This window comes from Oncorhynchus gorbuscha, linkage group LG24 (genome assembly GCF_021184085.1).
Source record: "Oncorhynchus gorbuscha isolate QuinsamMale2020 ecotype Even-year linkage group LG24, OgorEven_v1.0, whole genome shotgun sequence".
In the NCBI taxonomy this organism is placed as follows: domain Eukaryota; kingdom Metazoa; phylum Chordata; class Actinopteri; order Salmoniformes; family Salmonidae; genus Oncorhynchus; species Oncorhynchus gorbuscha.
Genome location: NC_060196.1, coordinates 5,384,563 through 5,407,967, shown reverse-complemented (window position 1 = coordinate 5,407,967; position 23,405 = coordinate 5,384,563). Strand labels below are relative to the sequence as shown.

At 41.3% G+C, this 23,405-nt stretch overlaps 2 protein-coding genes and 2 non-coding genes across 4 annotated transcripts in view; 1 reads left to right on the top strand and 3 right to left on the bottom strand.

Annotated features, from left to right (window-relative positions):
* Nucleotides 1–1,065: 1,065 nt before the first annotated feature.
* LOC124012024 (40S ribosomal protein S3a) lies at nucleotides 1,066–9,074 on the bottom strand. Its single transcript, XM_046325370.1, has 6 exons — nucleotides 8,959–9,074; nucleotides 8,043–8,146; nucleotides 6,898–7,085; nucleotides 2,222–2,430; nucleotides 1,794–1,903; nucleotides 1,066–1,228 (listed from the first exon to the last, which is right to left on the bottom strand). Exons 1-6 carry the CDS (start codon nucleotides 9,018–9,020, stop codon nucleotides 1,101–1,103), a joined length of 801 nt encoding a protein of 266 aa, XP_046181326.1. The 5' UTR covers nucleotides 9,021–9,074; the 3' UTR covers nucleotides 1,066–1,100.
* Nucleotides 1,637–1,766, bottom strand: LOC124013456. The gene has a single exon (XR_006834881.1). It is a non-coding gene; the product is annotated as a small nucleolar RNA SNORA17 (small nucleolar RNA).
* Nucleotides 7,145–7,214, bottom strand: LOC124013443. The gene has a single exon (XR_006834869.1). It is a non-coding gene; the product is annotated as a small nucleolar RNA SNORD73 (small nucleolar RNA).
* Nucleotides 9,075–15,868: 6,794 nt separating the features above from the next.
* Nucleotides 15,869–23,405, top strand: part of LOC124012069 (lipopolysaccharide-responsive and beige-like anchor protein) — a 419,063-nt gene continuing 411,526 nt past the window's right edge. The window contains exon 1 of the mRNA XM_046325448.1: nucleotides 15,869–16,802. Within this exon, the coding sequence (XP_046181404.1) occupies nucleotides 16,620–16,802 (183 nt within the window). The 5' untranslated portion in view covers nucleotides 15,869–16,619. The remainder of the gene's footprint in view (nucleotides 16,803–23,405) is intronic.

The window sequence follows — 23,405 nt, the reverse complement described above, 5'->3', positions numbered from 1 at the left end:
TTTTTTTTTTTAGGTGTATCATCCTCACAGGGTGGAAATGTGGATCGTAAATTAGCCATAGACCCGAGTGAGCAAGATTGTGGTAGCGTATTGGTGAATAGGATTAACTTCTCTCAAACATGAACATTTAGGTAATTATCCAAACAGGGTGGGTAGAAATTTTATTTAGCTTTGCACCATTGTTTTCCCACCAAATAAATTGACACTTCCTGAATGTGGCATTGTAGGAAGGTGTTTTCTTAAATGGAGAATTACAAAAAACAGGTTGGAAAGTGATCAGATCAATTGTTTAAAATAAAATATAGCTTATTTCTCAAGTTGATAGCACCCAGGGACATGGCAAAACAAACATCCACTGAAAGGTGTTAAACATATCTTGAAAGGGAATTTAAGGTAAAGGATACTGTAGCCCTGTGGGATCCACATTTTACACCAAGATTATTCCTGAAGACGTTAGACACCACATAGGAATGACCCAATAGCACATTTGAGGCCCAATTAATCAAGAAGTTGGCTTGCTTTTACATTTACAGTAACAAACCACAAAACTGAGGCTTTATATTTGACCTATATTGCAATACTATGTAATTTGAGCATGAGTGCCATTACAGGTAGCATTTATAACTGAAGTGTTGGTCCCATGAGCTGAAATAAGATTCCAAAAATGTTGCATGTGCACAAAATATTTACATCCATGTTAGTGGGCATTTCTCCTTTGCCAAGACCCCATTCAAGCAGCATGATCATTACACAGGTGTACCTTGTGCTGTGGACAAAGGCCACTTTAAAATGTGCAGTTCCAACAATGCCAGATGTCTCAAGGGAGTGTGCAATTGGCATGCTAACTGCAGGAATCTCCACCAGAGATTTTTATTTCTAAACCATAAACTGCCTCAGTTTTAGAATTTGGCATCATGTCCAACACGTTGAGTTTATTTTTGTATAGAGCTTTTCTTTTTCCGGATAGAAAACAAATGCTTTGATTTATGACTGAAAAAGAATAGCTCTATACGAAATACCTTACTAAAACAACCATGCCATTAACAGAAGACTCCAACAGTTGAGTATCATTTACATTTTTTATTAAATCTGTCAGGTGTTTAGACGGTCTCTTGGATGGGGGGCTCGTAGCCGTCGGCCCTATCCACCTTGGCCCCAGTGTCATCCCCAGAGGGCTTGGCTGTACTGCTGCCACCACCCTCACCGTGGAGCTCCATCAGTTTGCCCACTGGAAGGAGACAATAACATAAGCACAACACCAGAGTACAACTCAGGCTATTAGAGAACGCCACATTGGATAAGTCACTTAGGATCATTTAGTATGCTAGGCTGTTTACACAATCCAAATCTGATTTTTTGCCAATAATTAATTGGGCTGCTTGTAATTGCAACCATAGACATATGTTAAGATACAATCATGTCGTACAGAAACAAGTGTGGAGTCATCTTGCTGGAATATCATAAATGCTGCCAGATGCTGGGAAGGGGACCTTACGATGGTCATGATTAAGATGACATTCAATAACCCTGGTTATAATAGGTTAAGGTTGTTTTTGAGCTGCTTTAATGTACAGTAAGTTGACAAAGATCCTGAATAGGCTTTCTTTCACACCATCAATTGTCTAGTATTGTGCCATTTGTCGGAGCCATGATCACTCCAAGTACCCACCGTTCTGGGTCCTTGGCGTAGACATAGCCCTTTCACTCTCCGCCCCTTATGACACAGGCTCGACACATTGTCGGACTGCAACGCCTCAAGGGGCAGGATAGGTTTGAGTTTCAAGGTGACTTACACTCAAACTTGGGTTTCTTCAGCATCTTAACCTTCCTGACGTAGACGTCGTGGAGGGGGTAGATGGACTGGCAGGCCTTCTCAATGTCCTTGCCAACGGAGTCAGGGATCCTAAAGGACAAAGGGAAAAGTAAATCAGAAAGAGGAAACCTGGCTTGGCTACTGAAAATGACCGGCTGAGAGATCTGGTTAAATAACTGGCTGCCTACATTGAATGCCTTTCAACTTACTCAGACATCAAAACTTAAATGTACACAATTTCAGGTGCAGGAAAAGTGTTCGACACACGCAACAATGTTGAAATAAATATTTGCTTCATCTAACAGTCATTAATATACATGCACTCCATGTTGCATTTCACATGGACCACATCTTCCCAGAGTGCAGAACATTCTATTGAACTAGCAACAGAACGGCGAACGTCCTTACAGCTTGTTGACGACTTCCTTCAGGTCGTTGGTCTGGACCTCACGGGTCATGATCTCCATCATCTTCTTCCTGATCTGACGGACCTGCTGGTGCTGGGCGTACGACGTTTTCCTGATCTGGTTGGTGCGTTTCTTGGTGAAGCCAACGCAGAACAGACGCAGGAGGTAGCCGTCGGTGGTCTTCACGTCCACATGGGCCTCAATCATGGTCTGGCGGGGAGACAGGATGAAGGTTAATGAATAGTTTTGGGTACATTGGCCCCAACACGTTATCAATAACATTACAAGGCAGAGGTTAATTCATAGTAGAGGTCGACCGGTTATGAATTTCAACGCCAATACAGATTATTGGAGGACCAAAAATCTGAGATTTTTATTTATTTATAATAATGACACTTACAACAATACTGAATAAACACTTATTTGAACTCAATATAACACAATAAAAATCCATTTAGCCTCATAAATTAACATGTTCAATTTGGTTTACATAATGCAAAAACAAAGAGTTGGAGAAGTAAAAGGGCAATATGTGCCATGAAAAAAAAAAGTTAACGTTTAAGTTCCTTGCTCAGAACATATAATAGTTGATAGTTCTTTTAACATGAGACTTCAATAATCCAAGGTAAGAGGTTTTAGTTAATATACACTGCTCAAAAATAAATCAAGGGAACAATTAAACAACACAATGTAACTCCAAGTCAATCACACTTCTGTGAAATCAAAATGTCCACTTGCAGGTGGTGACCACAGACCACTTCTTAGTTCCTATGCTTCCTGGCTGATGTTTTGCTGGCGGTGCTTTCACTCTAGTGGTAGCATGAGACTGAGTCTACAACCCACATGCAAGCTGTGGCAAGAAGGTTTGCTGTGTCTGTCAGCGTAGTGTCCAGAGCATGGAGGCGCTACCAGAGAACACAAATATCGGCAAATTCACCACTGGCGCCCTGTGCTCTTCACAGATGAACACTGAGCACATGTGACAGAGTCTGGAGACGCCGTGGAGAACATCCTCCAGCATGACCGGTTTGGCGGTGGGTCAGTCATGGTGTGAGGTGGCATTTCTTTGGGGGGCCGCACAGCCCCCCATGTGCTCACCAGAGGTAGCCTGACTGCCATTAGGTACCGAGATGAGATCCCCAGACCCCTTGTGAGACCATATGCTGGTGTGGTTGGCCCTGGATTCATCCTAATGCAAGACAATGCTAAACCTCATGTGGCTGGAGCTCCTGCAAGAGGAAGGCATTGACGCTATGGACTGGCCCGCCCGTTCCCCAGACTCGAATCCAATTGAGCACATCTGGGACATCATGTCTCGCTCCATCCACCAACGCCACGTTGCACCACAGACTGTCCAGGAGTTGGCGGAAGCTTTAGTCCAGGCCTGGGAGGAGATCCCCCAGGAGACCATCCGCCACTTCATCAGGAGCATGCCCAGGCATTGTAGGGAGGTCATACAGGCACGTGGAGGCCACACACACTACTGAGCCTGACATTACATCAAAGTTGGATCAGCCTGTAGTGTGGTTTTCCACTTAAATTTTGAGTGAGACTCCAAATCCAGACCTTCATGGGTTGATAAATTTGATTTCCATTGATAATTTGATTTTGTTGTCAGCACATCCAACCATGTAAAGAAAAAAGTATTTAATAAGAATCTTTCATTCATTTCTAGGATGTGTTATTTTAGTGTTCCCTTTATTTGTTTGAGCAGTGTAGTATTCATAAGACTATTTCTCTCTATACCATATGTATTTCATTAACCGTTGACTATTGTATGTTCTTATTTTTTAATTTATTTTACCTTTATTTAACCAGGCAAGTCAGTTAAGAACAAATTCTTATTATAGGCACTTTAGTATTGCCAGTGTAACAGTATAGCTGCCGTCCCTCTCCTCGCCCCTCCTACCCGGGGTCGACCCAGGAATAAATCGACAACAGCCACACTCGAAGCATCGTCACACATCGCTCCACAAAAGCCACAGCCCTTGCAGAGCAAGGGGATCAACTACTCCAAGTCTCAGAACGAGTGACGTTTGAAATGCTATTAGCGCACACCCCGCTAACTAGCTAGCCATTTCACATTGGTTACTAATCTCAGGAGTTGATAGGCTTGAAGTCATAAACAGCTGCTGGCAAACGCACAAAAGTGCTGTTTGAATGAATGCTTACGAGCCTGCTGCTACCTACCATCGCTCAGACTGCTCTATCAAATCATAGACTTAGTTATAACATGACAACACACAGAAAAACGAGCCTCAGGTCATTAACCTCTTAAGCCTAGCCCTGTTTACTGCCCCTAATGGAGGAATTGGGTACCCATATAAAACAGGATACATTTTTGTCAAAAGTTGCTAATATATGCATATAAAAAATATTATCGGATAGAAAACTCTAAAGCTTCTAAAACCGTTTAAATTTTGTCTCTATGTAAAGCAGAAGTCTCAGGGCATGCATTCTCCCAAAATCTCTCGTCATGGAAAAAGTTGGCCCAACTTTGACGTCATCTTAAACGCCTTCCCAAACAACTACCGCTCTGGGAACAGTTCCTACGTGTTCAGCGCGAAGCCCGCTTTCAATGGGGCTTCTCATTGTGTGAATCGCGCGCTCACGAGACGTTGAGTGTGCCGAAAGGTCTCGGCGCTCTGCTCCCGCTCTCTCTTTTCTTCAGGATCAATTAAAAGACGTGTGTGTTTCGCTTCGTCCTCACAATTGCTGTACACCTTTATAACATGTTAAAGCTTAATTATGAACATAGTTTGACAAGTTTACTTGACATATAATATATAATTTAGACGTTTTGGTGCGCATCCACTTGAATTTTGCCTACATTTCGACCGAAAAGTGGCTATTTTGAGAACCGAAAGACGCAGACTTGAAAACTAAACGCTGTTTTGGTAAGTATAATCCCTTCCAGGTCTTTTGATGGAAGAACAGCAAAGGTAAGGGAATATTTATGTGTTAATTTTGGGTTTCTGTCGACTCCAAGATAGAGGCATAATGATACATTTGGAGCGCCGACTCCTAGTATAGCCTAGTAAACGCAAACTGTAACGTTAAAAATAAATGTAACACAGCGTTTGCATTTAGAAGAAGTGTATCTTCCTACACATACGAAAACATGCATATTTAGTCAAAGTTTATGATGTGTATTCCTTGTTAGCTGACGTTATCTGCCGGAGCTATTTCATTTCTCCTGACATTTTAGTAGCATTTTTTGAACGATGCGTCATTGTAAACAGAGATTTATGGATATACATTGCAGATTATTGAAAAAAAAAATGAATGTACTGTGTAACATGTTATATTACTGTCATCTGATGAAGATTTCAAAAGGTTAGTGAAATGATTTTTTAATCCTGCGTTTGTTGATTGCATATTTTTTCCTACTTGGCTATGCTAATGAGCTATGTCTGCGGTGGTGGTTTGACATAAATATGTGCTATGTTTTCGCCGTAAAACATTATAGAAATCTGACTTGTTGCCTGGATTCACAACGAGTGTAGCTTTAATTCAATACCCTGCATGTGTATTTTAATGAACGTTTGAGTTTTAACTAATACTATTAGCGTAGCGCATTTGCATTTCCAGAGCTCTAGATAGGACGCCTGCATGCCAGGTAGAAGCAAGAGGTTAACCTACTGTGACTAGGGGGCAGTATTTTCATTTCTGAAAAACTATGTTCTCGTAGTAAACGGGATATTTTGTCAGGACAAGATGCTAGAATATGCATATAATTGACAGCTTAGGATAGAAAACACTCTAAAGTCTCCAAAACTGTAAAAATATTGTCGGCGAGTATAACATAACTGATGATGCAGACGAAAGCCTGAGAAAAATCCAATCCGGAAGTGACTCATGTTTTGAAAGCTCTGTGTTCCAATGCGTCCCTATTGAGCAGTGAATGGGCTATCAACCAGATTACTCTTTCTCCGTATTCCTGAAGGTGTCTACAGCATTGTTACGTAGTTTTACGCATTTATGTTGAAGAATACCTGTAAGCGGCTAGATTGCGCAAGTGGTCACCTGATGGCTCCCAGAGAGATTCTTGCGTAAAATACAGAGGTGGCTATTATTCCAATCGGTCCTACTGAAAAACTAATTGTCCCGGCGGATATATTATCGAATAGATATTTGAAAAACACCTTGGATTGATTATAAACAACGTTTGCCATGTTTCTGTCGATATTATGGAGCTAATTTGGATTATTTTTTAGACGTTTTCATGACTGCAATTTCCGGGCGATTTCTCAGCCAAACGTGAAGAACAATCGGAGCCATTTCACCTACAAAAATAATATTTTTTGGAAAAAAGGAACATTTGCTATCTAACTGGGAGTCTCGTGAGTGAAAACATCCGAAGCTCATCAAAGGTAAACAATTTAATTTGATTGCTTTTCTGACTTCCGTGACCAAGTTACCCACTGCTAGCTGGACAAAATGCTATGCTAGGCTATTGATAATGTGTTCGTAACTGACTTGCCTAGTTAAATAGAGGTATAAAAAATAAAATACAATTTTAAAATCGGCGCCCAAAAATACTGATTTCCGATTGTTATGAAAACTTGAAATCGGCCATTCCGATTAATCGGCCGACCTCTATTATAAATGCATATCAAAATTACAATATCTCAACAAATCCAGCTGTGTGCTACAACCTCCTGAAGGATTCCTCACCTGCCACTTCTTAACCATGGAGCACATCTTGTCACGGGTCAGGTCCATGCCGTGGAAGTTGGTCAGGCAGTTCTTGCCCTGCACGTCTTCTGAGATCAGCTTGAACTTGCGGAAGGCCACCTCATCATTCTGCAGGTCAGCGAGGCTCACCTCGAACACACGTCCCTTCAGACCATCAGAGGCGATTCCTAGTAGAACAGATTAGTTTATGTGGGACGCAGTGAGGGGAATGGAGGCCAAGGCAGGGAACATCAGCAGATCTCTTTACCAGTAGTCAGTGGCAATCATTGGGCCGAAACAATTTGTCATCATGCATTCCCATTGTATTAAGTACAGTACAAACAAATCCAAGACAAGACCGACAAGCTGAAACAATTTTAAAAGGGAAAACTAAAAAAGGGACATTACTGACCAACAAACCCCTATTAAATGGTAGTTTTAGGACAACTTCAGGACTCTATTAGTTGGGACTCCCTGAGTTGTGCATCGTTCTGGTGTTTTAACAAAAAACAACCTTGCCACCAGGGTCAGCTTCGCCAAACAAACGCTTCCTGTCAACAAAATCACATGTATAATCGCTAGGAACTGTACTTACCAGACATAGTGAAATGTGTACCTCGCTATTAAATAAAATGCTACATTTTGTGGTAGGAAGTCTTGCGTGTAATGGCAGACCGCTGTCTAACTTGGCAAGAATATGGTGCAGTTTAGACAAAAGTTGGATACCAATGTTTATTTGACAGCGAGGGACATTTCACTTTGTCCGGTAAAATCCAAGAGAATATACTACATATGCTTTTGTTGGCCCGGAAACATTTTAGACGAAGCCGGCTATACTGTGGTATGGTTATTAGCCATCGACACCTAACAGAACGATGCACAACTAGGAGTCCAACCAATATACAGACTCTCGAAGTTGTCCCAAAGCTAGTTGAATTAGGCTACCTAGCTAGTTACTGTACACGGTCAGGAGTTCCCGTTTTAGTCACCTCACTTTAATCAACCCCTAGTTTCCAAACTGTGTTATAATTCCACAGAACCATGTGGCTCTGTCTGCAGTTATTTTGCTGCATGTTACTGGTAGCCATCACCACTGAACCATGTGTGGCTCCATTAACCTGCATCAGTTAGAAAGGCAGACTTACTGGTTCCCTGAGTCCTGGAGACCAAGGTCTTGCCAATGTTGCGGATGTTGAACATAGCGGGTGCCTTGACATCATACCAGTCCTTCTTGGAGAAAGGGTCGACACTGGGGGATAGAGAAAGTAGTGTGGTCAATATCAGTTCTGTTAATCTCTTTTGATGACACAGGCCTATGTAGCTAGCTAAAGAAACGAAGGTTGCAGTCTAGTTAACGCGAAACCAAACCAAAGGGCTAACGTTAACTTGTTATTGTCAAATGCTGGCAATGGTATTAACGTCAACTTCCAGTACAATCAAACGTGGAAATTCAACAGGCACCTGGCTAATCAATAAAACATGACTGGAAGAGCATAACGTTAGCTAGCTGGTTACTAATGTAAGGCCCAGCTAAATGATCTTATCGGATAAATGTGCCTTTTCTCGACTGACACCACGCACATGTAGCCCTGGCTGGCTTGGCTACAATACTTTGATCCTGTTTGACCTGACCACGCCATTTCGTAGAAAATACTTCGTTTAGCTAACGTTGTCCACGTTATGTTCATGGATGACTGTCTGCCATCTTGCTTAGCCACCATAGTTACATGTATGATCTAGTGAGGTAGCTTAGCTTGTCAAGACAGCCGATGTCGCTAGACTACAGACAATGAGTGCATTTCGGTACATTTAAATAAAATGCTTCACGATATGCAGCCTGTGTTACGACTTCGACAGTCTCTTTTGTAACAGTTCAGTGTCGCTTATGCACAAACTCATGAATACTGAATGCGCAGTGAGCCTAGCAGATTAGCAACAGTGACGGGCCTGAGTACATCCAGTTAAAATCAACCTCATCCTTTACATTTTCAAACTGAAAGTCAATAATCTGAACCTAATAGTGTATATTGCATGATGTAATGGATGAATTGCGCTACTTACATCTTCTTTTTGGCACCTTTTTTGCCACCTTTGGTCAGCCTCTTATTCTTGCCGACTGCCATGTTGGCTACAGGGAGTGAAAGAGAAGGAAAACGGAATTATCGCGAGTGTTAAAGATAGAGCTGAGATTTCTCACATCTCGCGACTCGCGATATGTTGAGACCTCAAAACTAGCACGTTGTCGTTCTCTACTGGCCTAGCGTGATATCGCAGTCCTTTATTTGACACGTTATAACAACATTTAATAAACTCAGGAAGTGTTTGCTACATTGTATGATATAGTATTGTTATGCTACAATATTGATATTTCTATCCTGATTCTACTGTATCCACTACAATAGTTGCTGCTTCTGCAAAAGCTAATGCGGATCCAAATAAACAATTAAACACACCAACTTTGGCAGTTAGCTCAGTTCAGACGTTCAGATGAATGATTGACATTCAGTCTGACACATATTGTGTTGTTTGTCTGAAATTCTGTAAATAAATACATAAGAATATTATATAATTCATATATTATTTATAATAATATACATCTCTGTTCCAGAATGACTGAATATATGTATAAACATATAACTGAGTATAAAATGTAAATTAGATCAGCCACTGGCTTTTACTGTGGCAGTGAAATATGATGCACCAACACTTTCACAAATTAACAAAATTAAATTTACAGTCGCTGTCTGTGGAGAAATTAGCAGTCATATGAGCAGACCCATAATAACTGAAATAACTTCAACCGAAATATTCACTCACATATTCATGATGAAGGAAAGACTATTCTCCTGAATTCCGAGAAAAGAAACATAATATTGACTTAACTCAGTGTTTTCCAAACTCGGTCCTGGGGACCCCAGGGTATACATGTTATAGTTTTGGCCTAGCACTACACAGCTGATTCAAGTAATCTTAATGTAATGATGCGTTGATTATTTTTAATCAGATGTGTAGTGCAAGGGCTTAAAAACAAGACATGCATCCCTTGGAGTTTGGAAAACACTGACTTAACTATTCACAAATGTGTTAAACTACATCTTATATGCATATGATTATGTTAAGCTATATCTTATATGCATGTTATTATGTTAAACTATATCTTATATGCATGTTATTATGTTAAACTACATCTTATATGCATGTTATTATGTTAAACTATATCTTATATGCATATTATTATGTTAAACTATATCTTATATGCATGTTATTATGTTAAACTATATCTTATATGCCTGTTATTATGTTAAACTACATCTTATATGCCTGTTATTATGTTAAACTATATCTTATATGCATATTATTATGTTAAACTATATCTTATATGCCTGTTATTATGTTAAACTACATCTTATATGCCTGTTATTATGTTAAACTATATCTTATATGCATGTTATTATGTTAAACTATATCTTATATGCATGTTATTATGTTAAACTATATCTTATATGCATGTATATTACTCAATACTCTGCACTGTATTACACTATTCAGTCAGCCAAGTACACTGAGTGACTGTCAGCCCTGACATGCTGTATTAGTGAACCAACAAGTGAATATTTAATGAAGAAAACAGGTTGAACCTGAATCTCAAACTGTTAACATTCCATGCAGGTGTGTCTTGCCTCCTCCCGTTATTAGGACACAGATACAACTGTGTCAATTACAGGGTTAGGGATGATGCCTAGCTGGGCTGAATCTGGTGACAATGTAAACATTGACATACATTCATTCTAGACCTACATTGTCTCTACACTCTTAGAAAAAAGGGTTCCAAAAGGGTTGTTCGGCTGTCCACATGTAGAACCCTCTGTGGACAGGGTTCTTCATTGAACCTAAAATAGTTCTACAAGGAACTAAGGGTTCTCTTATGGGGACAGCCGAAGAAACCTTCTAGATAGCACTCTTTTTCTAAGATTCTATACAGTATCTGAAAAGTACCCTTTAATGTTCAACATATGTCCTAATGTTGGTGAGGCCTAATTTGGCCAAATCCCTCACATGTACAGTATACATAAATCATATACATTGTATAAATGAGTCTGTGAATATGCATGTTAGAGACATGTTGTAACACCTAGTGAAGTTTCATTTAAATAGAATTAATAACATTCCTGTCATCTCCTTGTCAGGGATAATCCCTAATCAGGAAAATTGAAGTGGTGGTCTTTAAAGATCAACAACCATCCAACATGGATTAAATTCTTATCTTGTCACTGAAAACTTTTGAACCCCTCACCTGGCTTTAAAATCAGCAGGCGCCCCAAAAAGGTCTTACTCTGGTCACTGAAAACGTTTTGAACCACTCACCTGGCTTTAAAATCAGCAGGCCCCCAAAAAGGTCTTACTCTTGTCACTGAAAACATTTTTACCTTCTTGCCTTGTTGATATCTCCACCCAAATCAAGAGAGGTGCAGCATCCTCTTCTCTCACAACATGCCTCCAAAAAACATGATCTTGATTGCCTGCCATATTACCTACCTTCTGTAGCATGCTGCTAAAAATCAGCTTCCTATTCAGAAAGCATCATCATCATCATCATCATCATCATCATCATCATCACAAGGATACATTTACCCACTGGGCACACACTGGTTGAATCAATGTTGCTTGCTTTCCAAACTGTACGTTTTTCCCACGATGTGTATTTCGAAATTTGCAAGCGACAGCCGCATAGAATATAATCCATAGATGGCAGTTTCCATTGAAATCAGGACTGGCAGCCAATGATAGTGTACCTATGACTTTAACACTCAAATTGCCAGGGTAAGAGGCTCCAAATCCCTTTTATGGATTATATGTCTATGGCCACAATGCAACAAGCTGTATATTTGGCGTGCATGCTGGTCAAATTGCGGCCTCCCCGACTGTAGGCAACCGGTAACTACCAAAATAAAGGAAACACTTAAGTGAGGGATACAAAGTGTATGTTATGTTGTGTGGGGTGCAATTTCCTGGCATGGTTTTTGTCCACTTGTAGAATCTATGCCAAGGTGCATTGAAGCTGTTCTGGCAGCTTGTGGTGACCTAATATCCTAAGACACTTTATGCTGGTGTTTCCTTTTTTTTGTCAGTTACCTGTATGCACTTTTGATACAATTTAATCCACAGTTATGCTTTTGAAACTATTGATCCTCTGTGGCTAATTTATGCTATCTGGGGTATTTTGAACACTGAGAGCAGGCTCCTGTGGTTGGATTTAAAAAACGTAATTGTTTTTTTGGCTTTTGGACCCAGCCCCTGACTCACGCAATTGACCAGTCACATTTATTTATCATGCAGTTTTTTATTAATCGGTTACCCAATCAAGGCAGGGCCCCCCCAGTTACCCACGTGGACCCCATACCTCCTCTCCTCCCCCCATCTGATGATAAATAGAGTGACAGCAGCAGGTTGTCTACACTCATTGAGAGTGGGCTCCTGAACCCTCCTGTGGTTTGCGGTTGCAGTAAAAAAATATATATATATACTGTATATATGCTTCTTGGGCCCCCCACTGGCCTGGGCCCAGGGGCTTCAGCCCCGGTAACCCCCGCATTAAACTGGCCCTGTCCATGTCATTTCAACAAAATGACATTGAACCAAAGTGAAATAGACCTTGAATTGACATCTGTGCCCAGTGGGTAGTCTCTGGAGAGACATGTGTAATTCCCTCTTGTCATCATAATGCAACAGCCTTCACTCAGCTTAGCTTTCTGCTCGAATCTGCCCCATGGGGGGGTTCAAAGTAAAACCAAGCTTCACGCAGAATACATTCCTTAAAGAAAACATTCAAGAGTATGTGTGTTTGAACCGTATGGTTTTAGCAGCCCTTATTTGTTCAGGATATTTAAAAAAGATATATATTTCCCTCAGGTATTGATTTGGAAGGATATAATGAATGTTCATCCAATCAAAAGATGACAGCACTTTGGCACAAAGCTGTGTGAGTAGCTGAATTCATTCATGCGTTGTGGAACACAAAAGACAAAACAAGAAAAGAAAATGTTGTAAATGAAATGTGTATTTAATTGACATCATCAAGGTTGCAGTTCAACAGCAAGTTACTATATCAACACTCTCTCTGACTTTCATTTTGTAGGTTACCTCAGGTAAGTCAGTGCAAATGTGTCTTGACTTGAACCCACTCAACGTAGCCTGCATGTAAATTAAAGCATTGCACTGTAGTAAGCACTTATATTCCAGGTCACTGCTACTGAGACCAACCTTGACTTTGTCTACGTCCCAAATGGAACCCTATTTCCTTTACAGTGCACTTCTTTTGATCAGAGCCCCCTATTCCCCATAGGGCTCTGGTCAAATGTAGCACACATTAAAAGGAACAGGGTGCCATTTGGACTTCACCCATTGTCTGATGCTGGAACTCAAGTGACTGCCTTGTGTCCCAGTGTCCCCAGGGAGAGGGACTGCTTGTGAGGTCAAAAGAATTGTGGCGCTGCCTGACTCCTTGGCAACAGCACCTAGAACTGCGTCCTAAAAGGGCACATTATTCCCCACACAGTGCACTCCTTTTGACGAGAGCCTTATGAGCCCTGGTAAAAAGTAGTGCACTATATAGGGAACATTCTGCCATTTAGAATGCAACCTAGGACTGGGAGCCATCCCACATTCCACTGAGCAACTGAAGTCTTCCTGTATCAGAGCCTCCTTGGAGATGAGAGGAGACACACATCTTTATGATGCAATAACGATCTTTGTTCAAATACATTGCATTTGATCTTTGACTACATTTCAATCATACATAGGCTATTCAATATACGTAGGCTAAATGAAATAGAAACATATCTGACAATGTATCTATTTGGTCTCATAAACGTCTTAAACAAGTTTCAAGTTTTAATGTCACGTGCACACGTACAGTGCAATGCCTTTCTTGCAACATGGGTCAGTGACTGGAAGAGGCAAGAGAAGCATCGCTGTCACATCGTTTTAATGTCTGGTTTCTATCACCTCCGGTTGCATTACAGCTGTCAATGTTCCACTGCATGGACTGTAGAGAGAAGAATTACAATTTACATATCTCATGTGAATATGACTTACATTTTTTTTTTTTACAGCAGGACATTATTTTGTCTACTCTTATTTTCAGCAATAATATAAACATGTTACAAATGTTTCCCCTTCTATGCAACTGTAACCATGGTTGCATAATGTGGGTAGATAATGCCTAAAGTCTGCCAATAGGAAAAAATAAACATTATATTGACAACCATTATTACAGCCTAATCCTTAGAGTTTTTATATGCACATTTTTAATGCAAAATCTCTAGTTGTCTTTGAGTGCACAGCAGTAGATGACTCCTGACTCGAGCAAGTATCTTCCTCTTGCCTTTAGACGTCTCTGCATTATAGGCCAACCAGCTGCAATATGAGGCGAAATTGTACACTAGACTCTATTCCGTTGGAACCGAACATTTGTGAAGCCCTACTCGTTTCCTGCATTATAAGCCTCCCCTCTGTCCCTGGCATGAACAAGTCCACAGCGCCATCCACCTGGGCAACACCTGAGACCATATCAACGCCTGAGACCATATCAACGCCTGAGACACTCTGTCAGTCACTCGATGCCCACCGCGCATGCTCCACTCATTACTGTTCTCTTAGCAGCAGGATTTTATGTTGGCAGCACGATCTTGGATTTTTCCCCCGTGAATAAGAGTCCCTGTGTAAATACATGCTAAACTTTGGGAATATCGATTTTTTTTGCAATCTAGTGCGGTACAACTTTTTCTCACAGCATTGCAACCAATGCATTGATTGTCTTGTATTATTTATGCATTTCTTTGGAAAGTTTAAACAAATACTGGAATGTTGATAGCTATTGTGTAGGCTCCATTTAAAGAAATACACTTTTAATAAAATACAAATATATGTTATTGGAATTATTCAATAGAGAGTCTGCAAAACTTAAATTGGTCTCTTGTGCTTGACAACGGGGACTTTTTGGGGTGTAGAGAAAAAAAACTTTACTACCTGTCTCATATAAACTGTGGTGGGAAATACTCAGTCACATCTCTACTAACCAAATATAATTAGCTTTGGCGGTGGACTGTATCACACAGCCTGCTGCTGGCTTTTCACTCCACCCCCTCCATAGCCAACAATGCAGCACACTGTTATAGACTCTACATGGGATATATTTGGCTTGTAAAGTTTACTTTTCTACCTGCCTCAGATAAAGTGTGGTGTGAAATACTCAGTAAATACTTTGATCAGGCCCTACACCCAAATAAGGGCACTGCGTTCATCCACCTCTGGCCTGCTCGCCTCCCTACCACTGAGGAAGTACAGTTCCCGCTCAGCCCAGTCAAAACTGTTCGCTGCTCTGGCTCCCCAATGGTGGAACAAACTCCCTCACGACGCCAGGACAGCGGAGTCAATCACCACCTCCCGGAGACACCTGAAACCCCACCTCTTTAAGGAATACCTAGGATAGGCTAAAGTAATCCTTCTCACCCCCCCCCCCCCTTAAAATATGTAGATGCACTATTGTAAAGTGGCTGTTCCACTGGATGTCATAAGGTGAATGCACCAATTTGTAAGTCGCTCTGGATAAGAGCGTCTGCTAAATGACTTAAATGTAAATGTAAATGTAATGTACTTAGCCAGCAGCAGACCGTGTGACACAGTCCCCTTCAAAAATGACACATATTTGGTTATTAGAGACCCTACTGAGTATTTTCCACCCCACATTAGCTGAGACAGGTATAACAGTTCAGCACAATATTCTGTATGTGTATGTAGGTCTTACATTTTTTATTTCATAAATTACCTATTGCCTTTTCTTGTTGGCACAGTAAAAGTGGCCATTGATTCAAATGTAATATATTTTGAATTGTAATGTTTTGAAATGCGGGCTTTTATTTGAAAGGTTTCCTCGTTACCATACGAACATGACGTCATCATTTGTGCCGCTGGCAGAATACTGGTATAATACTGTCATGGCGGGGAAGAGCTGTAGCAGGGGGTAAATCAGGAAGAGAAAGCGCTGTAAGTGGGTTAACACTGAAATTTGAACAAGTCTAGCAGTTTTTAGGAAAGGACCGAGTGGATGACTGCTGTCCCTTCTCGAGCACCACTGTCGCTGTTGCGGTACTTGAGCCACGTTTAGGAGTTCTTGCTCATGACAGCACTCTACCTGTCAAGCCTGCTGTGACAATAGCAAGTTATACTGCTGTAGCCTGGCTGGACTAGTGAAGAAATGAAAGTCGCAAGTGCCTCTCATATTTTGACAGAGGGGAGGAAGGGCAAGGTCTCTGCGACTTGCCTTTAGAACCAAATCTTTTTAAGCCGGTCCATTTTAGTGAACGGTTTTTGATGCATTATTTCATTCGCCTCCTTATCGAGTTTCCGACCGGGGGAGAGGAGTTCTACATGGAAACGCAGTGACAACTCCAATGTCGCGGTGTCATCGGCTAGAAATCCAAGTCTCGTGCGCCTGTGCCTTTCGCGGACTACAAAACATACTTTGTTGACTCGAAGGCTTATTTTGGGAACTGTTTTGAATGGGGAGGGAAATATTTTCATTGTTTACCTCCAGACTGTCGACATAGCTGGAAAGAGGATACCATTGTTTTTTTTTCTTTCACCGACTTTACTGTATCCCATTACCGCCTTTGGGGTGAACAGGTGCCTTACCTGTTACCGCCACCTGTCCTCCTGTAGCAATGGCTAGCGAGGAGACGCCTGGTGCTGGGCGACCAGCCGGGCAAGGTGATGGAGCTGCGACGGTGTCGCTCAACCCTGGGATCCCAATCCGAGGAATCAAAATGAAATTCGCTGTCCTCGCCGGCCTGGTGGAAGTTGGGGAAGTTTCCAACCGGGACATTGTGGAGACCGTCTTCAACCTGGTAAGCTGATTATCGGAAGCCACACTCTAATCTAAATAGTATTTGGAAACCGTCCATAGAGGATCATGTTACACGTTGCTCTGTCTACCAACCTGCCTTTTCTATTTTTCTGGTACACCTTAGGCTACATCCTGGCCACAATATTAGTTTATAATGAAGGCTATATTGTGACTAGGCTACTTAATTAGCTAGCCTACTATATGGTCCAATAGCTGAATACATAATATGTACTTTCCATGATAAGGTAACTAGAGTAGTAGGCTATGCGGAACTAGGCTATAGCCTGTTCGTTAGAAATGTGTGGGCTAATGGTGCATAAGAGTTTTCTTTGTAGAATTTGTATGGGGATGGAAATGCTATATTGTTTTTAAAAATCATTACTTGGACAAGCTTTTTAACAAACCAGTGAGGCACGATCACTTTTCATATTATTCATACAGGATGCAATAGGCATAGTCTTGTCCTGTTCATCGTTTAGAAAAATAATGTCTATAGCCATACAGTGGAGGTGTCGCAATACCCATAAAACCTAGCGATCCAGGGAGATGGTTCCAATAGTTTTTTTCCACCATCCATTTTTCCCATAGAGGATTTTAGAAACATTTAAAATAAGGTCTGTGTTTTGTGTAGGCTTACCCTGGCGTGACGTTTTGATAACCATGTAAATCTCTCTCAGACAACTTGTATCAATATATTCCGCTCTATTTACACTCAGATTCGTATATATCATGCAAAACTACAAATCCCTGCAAGCCCCTGCAACTTATCTCAAGCTGACACCTTTGCTAACAGGTATTGTGTCAATTTAAAACGTGCACAAGACAGTTCACAGAATTGTCCATTTTAAAGAAATATAGCCAATTCATTTAGTACTACGTTTAGCTAACATTAGATAGTTAATCCAGAGCTTCTTACCTTTGCCTCGATTCGGCAGGCTGTCCAGATCATCATGGCATTTGTAGTTCTTTATGATAGCCACATTAGCAGCTAATTAGCATTTCAGTTTTGAGTGGGAAATGCAGGTGAATATATTAATAAGTCACCTTGTTCCGAGAGAGATTTACAGTTATCAAAATGTCACGCCAAGGTAAGCCTTCATGAAACACAGCCCTCATTTGAAGTGTTTTTAAAATCTCCTATGGGAAAAATGAATGGTGGAAAAACGATTGGAACCATTTCCCTGTTTGACCGCTAGATTTGATAGGTATTATGACTCCTACTGTGGCACTCTATAGGTACTAAAATGTAATCTTAGTGACACTTTAATAACAGTTCTACAGTGGGAGTATAATAGACACAAGTGCATACCTGTTGGACTATAATTAAATGTGAACAGGGCCTACATGATATCTCTCTGTCATAGTCTACTCAAATTGCACAATATTATTCTAAGCTATCTCTGCAAGGTCTCTCTCTAACTGTCTCTCTCTAACTGTCTCTCTCTAACTGTCTCTCTCTCTCTGTCTCTCTCTCTCTGTCTCTCTCTCTCTGTCTCTCTCTCTCTCTCTGTCTCTCTCTCTGTCTCTCTGGTTGGCAGCAGACCTTGAGGCTCAGGTCTAGGAATGAATGAAACTAATAGAGGATAGGCTAGTGAGTCGCTGAAGCAGAGCATGGAGGATTTAGTGGAAAAAAAGCAGGAAAGGCTGGCAGTTAATGAGAACGGGAGGTAGAACTGGCAAAACTGCTTTGTCACTGTGGCAACACAATAGTCACACACACAGGCTGAGGCTCATCCCCAGTCATCACAGTAGGCTCCATCACACCTACTGGGAGGGATGCGGCCGGTGGGGCACGGCGGCACTAACCTCCCTGCCTCCCTCCCTCCCCACTTGAACACTAAACTCCCTCATGGAGTCAGCCAGTTAGCCCTCATCCTCAGGTAGCCGTGAGGAAAGTGGATAAGTGTCTGGCTGATGGAACAATGCCTTAGCATTTAGAATGCTGTTTCTAATGTCATGCCAAATATAGAAACCCAAGCATGATTTTTTTTTTGTTGGTGGGGGCGGGGTGTCAAACATTTCTTCTGTCGTTCAGGTCTTTCAGTTGAATGATATCACAGTGGTACTAGTCTTATGCACCGTCGTGTTTCCGAGCTCGGTTTTCAGCTTTGTGCTGCTGGCCTGCACGGTGTGAGATAAACCCGGAAATATTACCCTCCGGCGACGTGTCTATTATAAAGTGCATATTCATGATAGTTTCTTTATCCAGAGAGGAGAAGACATAATTGCAGTACACAGAAATGAGCAGTAGAGACAACCTGCCAGGTCTCCAATGTGCCAGAGTGAGAGGATCTCGCAGGCTGTGTGCATCCCAAATGGCACCCTATTCCCTATATTCTGCACTACTTTTGACCAGAGCCATATAGGACCTGGGTCAAAATTAGTGCACTATATAGGGAATAGGGTGCCATTTGGGATACAACGCGAGTCCCTGGGCCTACTGATGTGTTTGTACCCGACCTGTCTCCCCTCCATTCCCTCTTGTTTGTTTAGCATGGCCAATGTCATTTGAGGTTTTTGAGACATGGCACTTTGCATTTCATGCTCTGTGCTCTTCTTTCTGATCTCTCCTTCTATTCTCTCTCTCTCTCTCTTAGATGGATTTATCATAATGGCTGGAACCTCCTCTCTCCAGAAGTGGCTCATTTGCAGTTGCTCTGCGGATGACTCACACCCCCATTGTTAGGTCAAAGGCAAAATGAATCTTTCCTCAAACAAATCCCTCTCAAATTAATAGGATATCCAGCCAGACTTAGGCCCGCGCAAAGGATCATGGGTAGCGTAGCATTCTGAATTAGGGCTGTCCCCGACCTAAAAAAAAAAAAAAAAAATCTTGGTCTACCAAGAGTCGTCTGTTCTTTCGACTAATCGATTGGTCAACATTTTGAAACATTTTTCCATATGTAGACACATCCTATGTGTTTCAATCAAACAAACTATTTGCACGGTGCTTATCTGCTGCTTTAAGCGCACTGTTTGAGGAAATAATTAAGACACACAAATGACTAGAGGGAGCCAACCTAATTGATTTGTTTGTGCTCAGACTTGCTGTGCTGTGTTAAAAAAGGACAGCGAGGGACTGTGACTAGCATCCATTGGATCTCTCCTCCATGTTGCAGTGACCACTACTGAACTTCAACAGTGTTTATCCCGCTGTCCATGTTGCTGAAGCTGCAACATAATTACAGCCATTTCTGACTGAAAAGTTGTATTACCAAAATCCCTCATGTTTAGGAAAAACATTCCCTATTCTCTCAACTAGTGATGGCATTTTTGGCCGATACCGATATTAAAAATTTTAGCTGCCTTTTTAAGCATTCTAGTTCAGTTAAATAGTTAACACACACACATGGGCGCAGCGGTCTAAGGCACTGCATCTCAGTGCATGATGCGTCACTACAGTCCCTGACTGTAGCTGACTATATAACTAGGTGTCATCATCTAAAATAACCCTCGGAAGATAGCCACAATAAGGATTAGCCGCAATAGTGGACTTTGCGGTTAGCCTTCAAAATAAAATATGGCATAATTATTGTATTTGCATCACTGTCAATGACATACTTTTATTTTGAAGGCAAACCGCAAATTCCACTGTTGTGCCTAATCTGTATTGTGGCTAGCTTCACAACACAACCCGTTCAGGTCGAGCCTTTCTAGCCAAATGAAGCTAGCTGGCTGCTTATAACGTTAGCTTTGGGCAACAGGTTTAATTAGCTGGCTCGCTATTTATTTTCATGAACTGAAGTTTAATTTCAGTAGGCGAACAAGTGGCAACCTAGCTAATACTTACTCACAAGGATTCCTAAATCATTGCTAAGAATGATCAAATTAACTGCAGTTTTTACTGGTCAATGATTTCAGGCTGGTTCTATTGGTGCTAGCGAGGTACCAATATAAAGCTAGCTACCCCAGAATTTGTGGTCGAACAAATACTGCTTTAATACCAACGCGGTATTGTAAACACATCGTTCGTGGCCGGTGTTTGCTTGTTTGCTGACTTTTTTTGTACAGTTTTGACAGTGCTACTGTATCTTTTTTTGACACGCAAAGACCCAAACGGCGTTCCATAGTATGTATGTTGTGAAGCTAATAGCAGTGACACTATTACTGTGTAACTCCGGGTGGGCAACATCGGAAAAATAGCGCACTTGGTAGTGTTTACCGGTGCAGAGAACGGTTGATTGTCAAGGGCAATGAATTCCATTATCTTGGCTTTAATGGATTTCGCCTTTGAGTTGTCTCGATGAATGTTCTTACTCTTTCAAATGACTGCTCAACTTGTTGACTACTCGATTCCCACAGCAGACATTGTGGGCTAGTTTAGGAATGCTGTGTTGCACGCAACATTTGACGTGACGCCATTACATCATGTACCTTAGTTATATAGGTATGCACGTCATGTACCTTAGTTATATAGGTATGCACGTCAGCTTTGACATCAGTTAGGCACATCGGCGTTAAACTAGACATCCGATTCCGATATGTTCACCAATATGTCGTGCATCCCTACCCTCAACCTGCTCTCTTTACGTGACTCATGTATGCACGTGACCAATAGGGCCTGACCTACCAGACAGGCGGTTCTAAATAAAAAGTGTAAATCCTTTATTACAACAAATAAAATAAAAACTGCTGAATTTGTGAAATTGTTTATCCAACATGTTGAGGCTTGGTCCTCACAGAATCAGTAGGCTATTAAACAAACAATTAAGCAGTATCTGTCTTGTTTCTGTATATATGGAGGATTCATAAAGCCAGGCACATTTGAACAGTTAGGCTATTGATTAAGAGACTTAATTCAGTTGGTTTCCTCTCTCCTCACTTTTACTAGACAGTTAAGGCAAGGGCTGTTTTCTCTTTTCCTACTTCCACTGCTGCCTCCGCCACATTATTCTCAACCCCAATATACTGTTTAACTTTGCAATTATGCACATAGAAATATGGTCTAGGAAAAGGCGGCAATTCAACAGTGTTTTAGAACCGCGGACAGCCACCACTATCCAATGCGGGAGAAACAAATGATTTATAACAAATATGCTATTAGTATTGCACCATTGTTCTCATGTTATAACCATATACAATTTCAGTAGTACATATCTTAGTAATGGATTGCCATCCCCACGGCCTCCACAATGGATCAGTCCACTCAGACAGGCGTGAATCAGACAGGTGTCTTGTACACCATGAAATTATTCTTGTTGTTTGCTACTGTTCGACTAAAGAAATCTCTTTCGACCAACAGCCTATCAACCAAACAATCAACCAGTTGAATCATTCCAATTGGCGGAAGATTTTCATGCAAATATTCAAAAATCTGCATATAAGAAAATATGCTCATTTTCTAACCAGTGGTGTTTTACCGAACTGACTTGTTGCGGATTAAATTCAGTGCGTGATGACGTAGTGCACAAAACATGTAATTTTTTCGTACCAAATAAAAATCTAAAGTTCATTGTGTTTCCATTGCATTTTTTCTCTACCGATAGTTTTGTCACAAACTGTTGCGTTATATAGTGTATCTGCCAACTCTGGTTTCTGCATGTGCGATCTAGACAACAGCTGGCAGATACAGTGCTGCTAGGCTATTGGACATGATTAAATTATTATGGATAAAGAATATTTAATTTGAAGTCGTTCTTTTTTGTTGCTTCAATAGAGTGATCAGGGACGTGCAACTATAGTTTTCCCTCACAAAAAATACATCAGTGCAATACATTCGGCAGAAATATCTTTATTTTTCTCAGACGACAACAGAAGTGCAACACTATTTGACTAGCAGCCACACAAGTAAATGATCTAACAATGAAAAACCTTATTTTCTTTTGTGCAAATAGGATGTATGGCCATTATAGTTCTAATGTTTATCATAGAACAAATGTAGCCAGCTACATTTGTTTTGCTTGAAGTTCATCTTGCATTTTACCAGAGAAAAGCTACACCTGGAAAAGTAGCTACACATTAGTCAGAGCACTGTCTCCTGATAAAATTCCTGTTTGTGAATTCTCCTCAGAGTAGAGGAGTGCAAGTTGAAGCACCAAATTATCCTGGCGCCGAGCAGGAATTAGAATAAAGAGCATTTTAGATCTGCGTTTACAAAACGCAGCAAGATATTTCTTATGCGTTTGTATCATTTTTCTTCTGCGTGAAACACTCTGCGTTAACACGACCCCTGCATTATGGACAATAGCTAGGCCTAGCTATAGGTCGACCTCAGGCCGTCGCACTCAGCCAGGCAGCTTGATTTAACTGCGCCTCCCCACTCACTGGAATCTGAATCGTATGCCGCTCTGCTCTGTAAACCATTGACTCAGAATGACTAAGACTGCTGGGCTCTGCTCTGACACTGGAGATGGGGGATTTGGCTCTGTGGAATGTCACCTGGGTTTTATTCCAAGCCAGGTCGCTATGGCTGGGCAGGCCCATGATAACCTTTTGTAGTGGCTGCCATGGAAACCATACATGCGAACAGGCAATCAGGTCCCCTCTCCCTGAGGCTGTGGAGTAGGTGAAGTTTCCCCTAGACGCTGGGTCAGTTTTGTATTTTTCCCACTAATAGTTAGGTTAGGATTGGGGGAAGGGGAAACTGATCTTAGATCTGTACTTT

What these genes read in the sequence shown, in the direction of transcription:
- LOC124012024 (XM_046325370.1), bottom strand. Translation starts at nt 9,020, where the DNA reads ATGGCAGTCGGCAAGAATAAGAGGCTGACCAAAGGTGGCAAAAAAGGT. An exon ending in CTCCAGGACTCAGGGAACCA is followed by an intron (nt 7,086 to 8,042) that starts GTAAGTCTGCCT and finishes CTGTTCTACTAG; the next exon opens with GAATCGCCTCTGATGGTCTG. An exon ending in AAGGAAGTCGTCAACAAGCT is followed by an intron (nt 1,904 to 2,221) that starts GTAAGGACGTTC and finishes TTTGTCCTTTAG; the next exon opens with GATCCCTGACTCCGTTGGCA.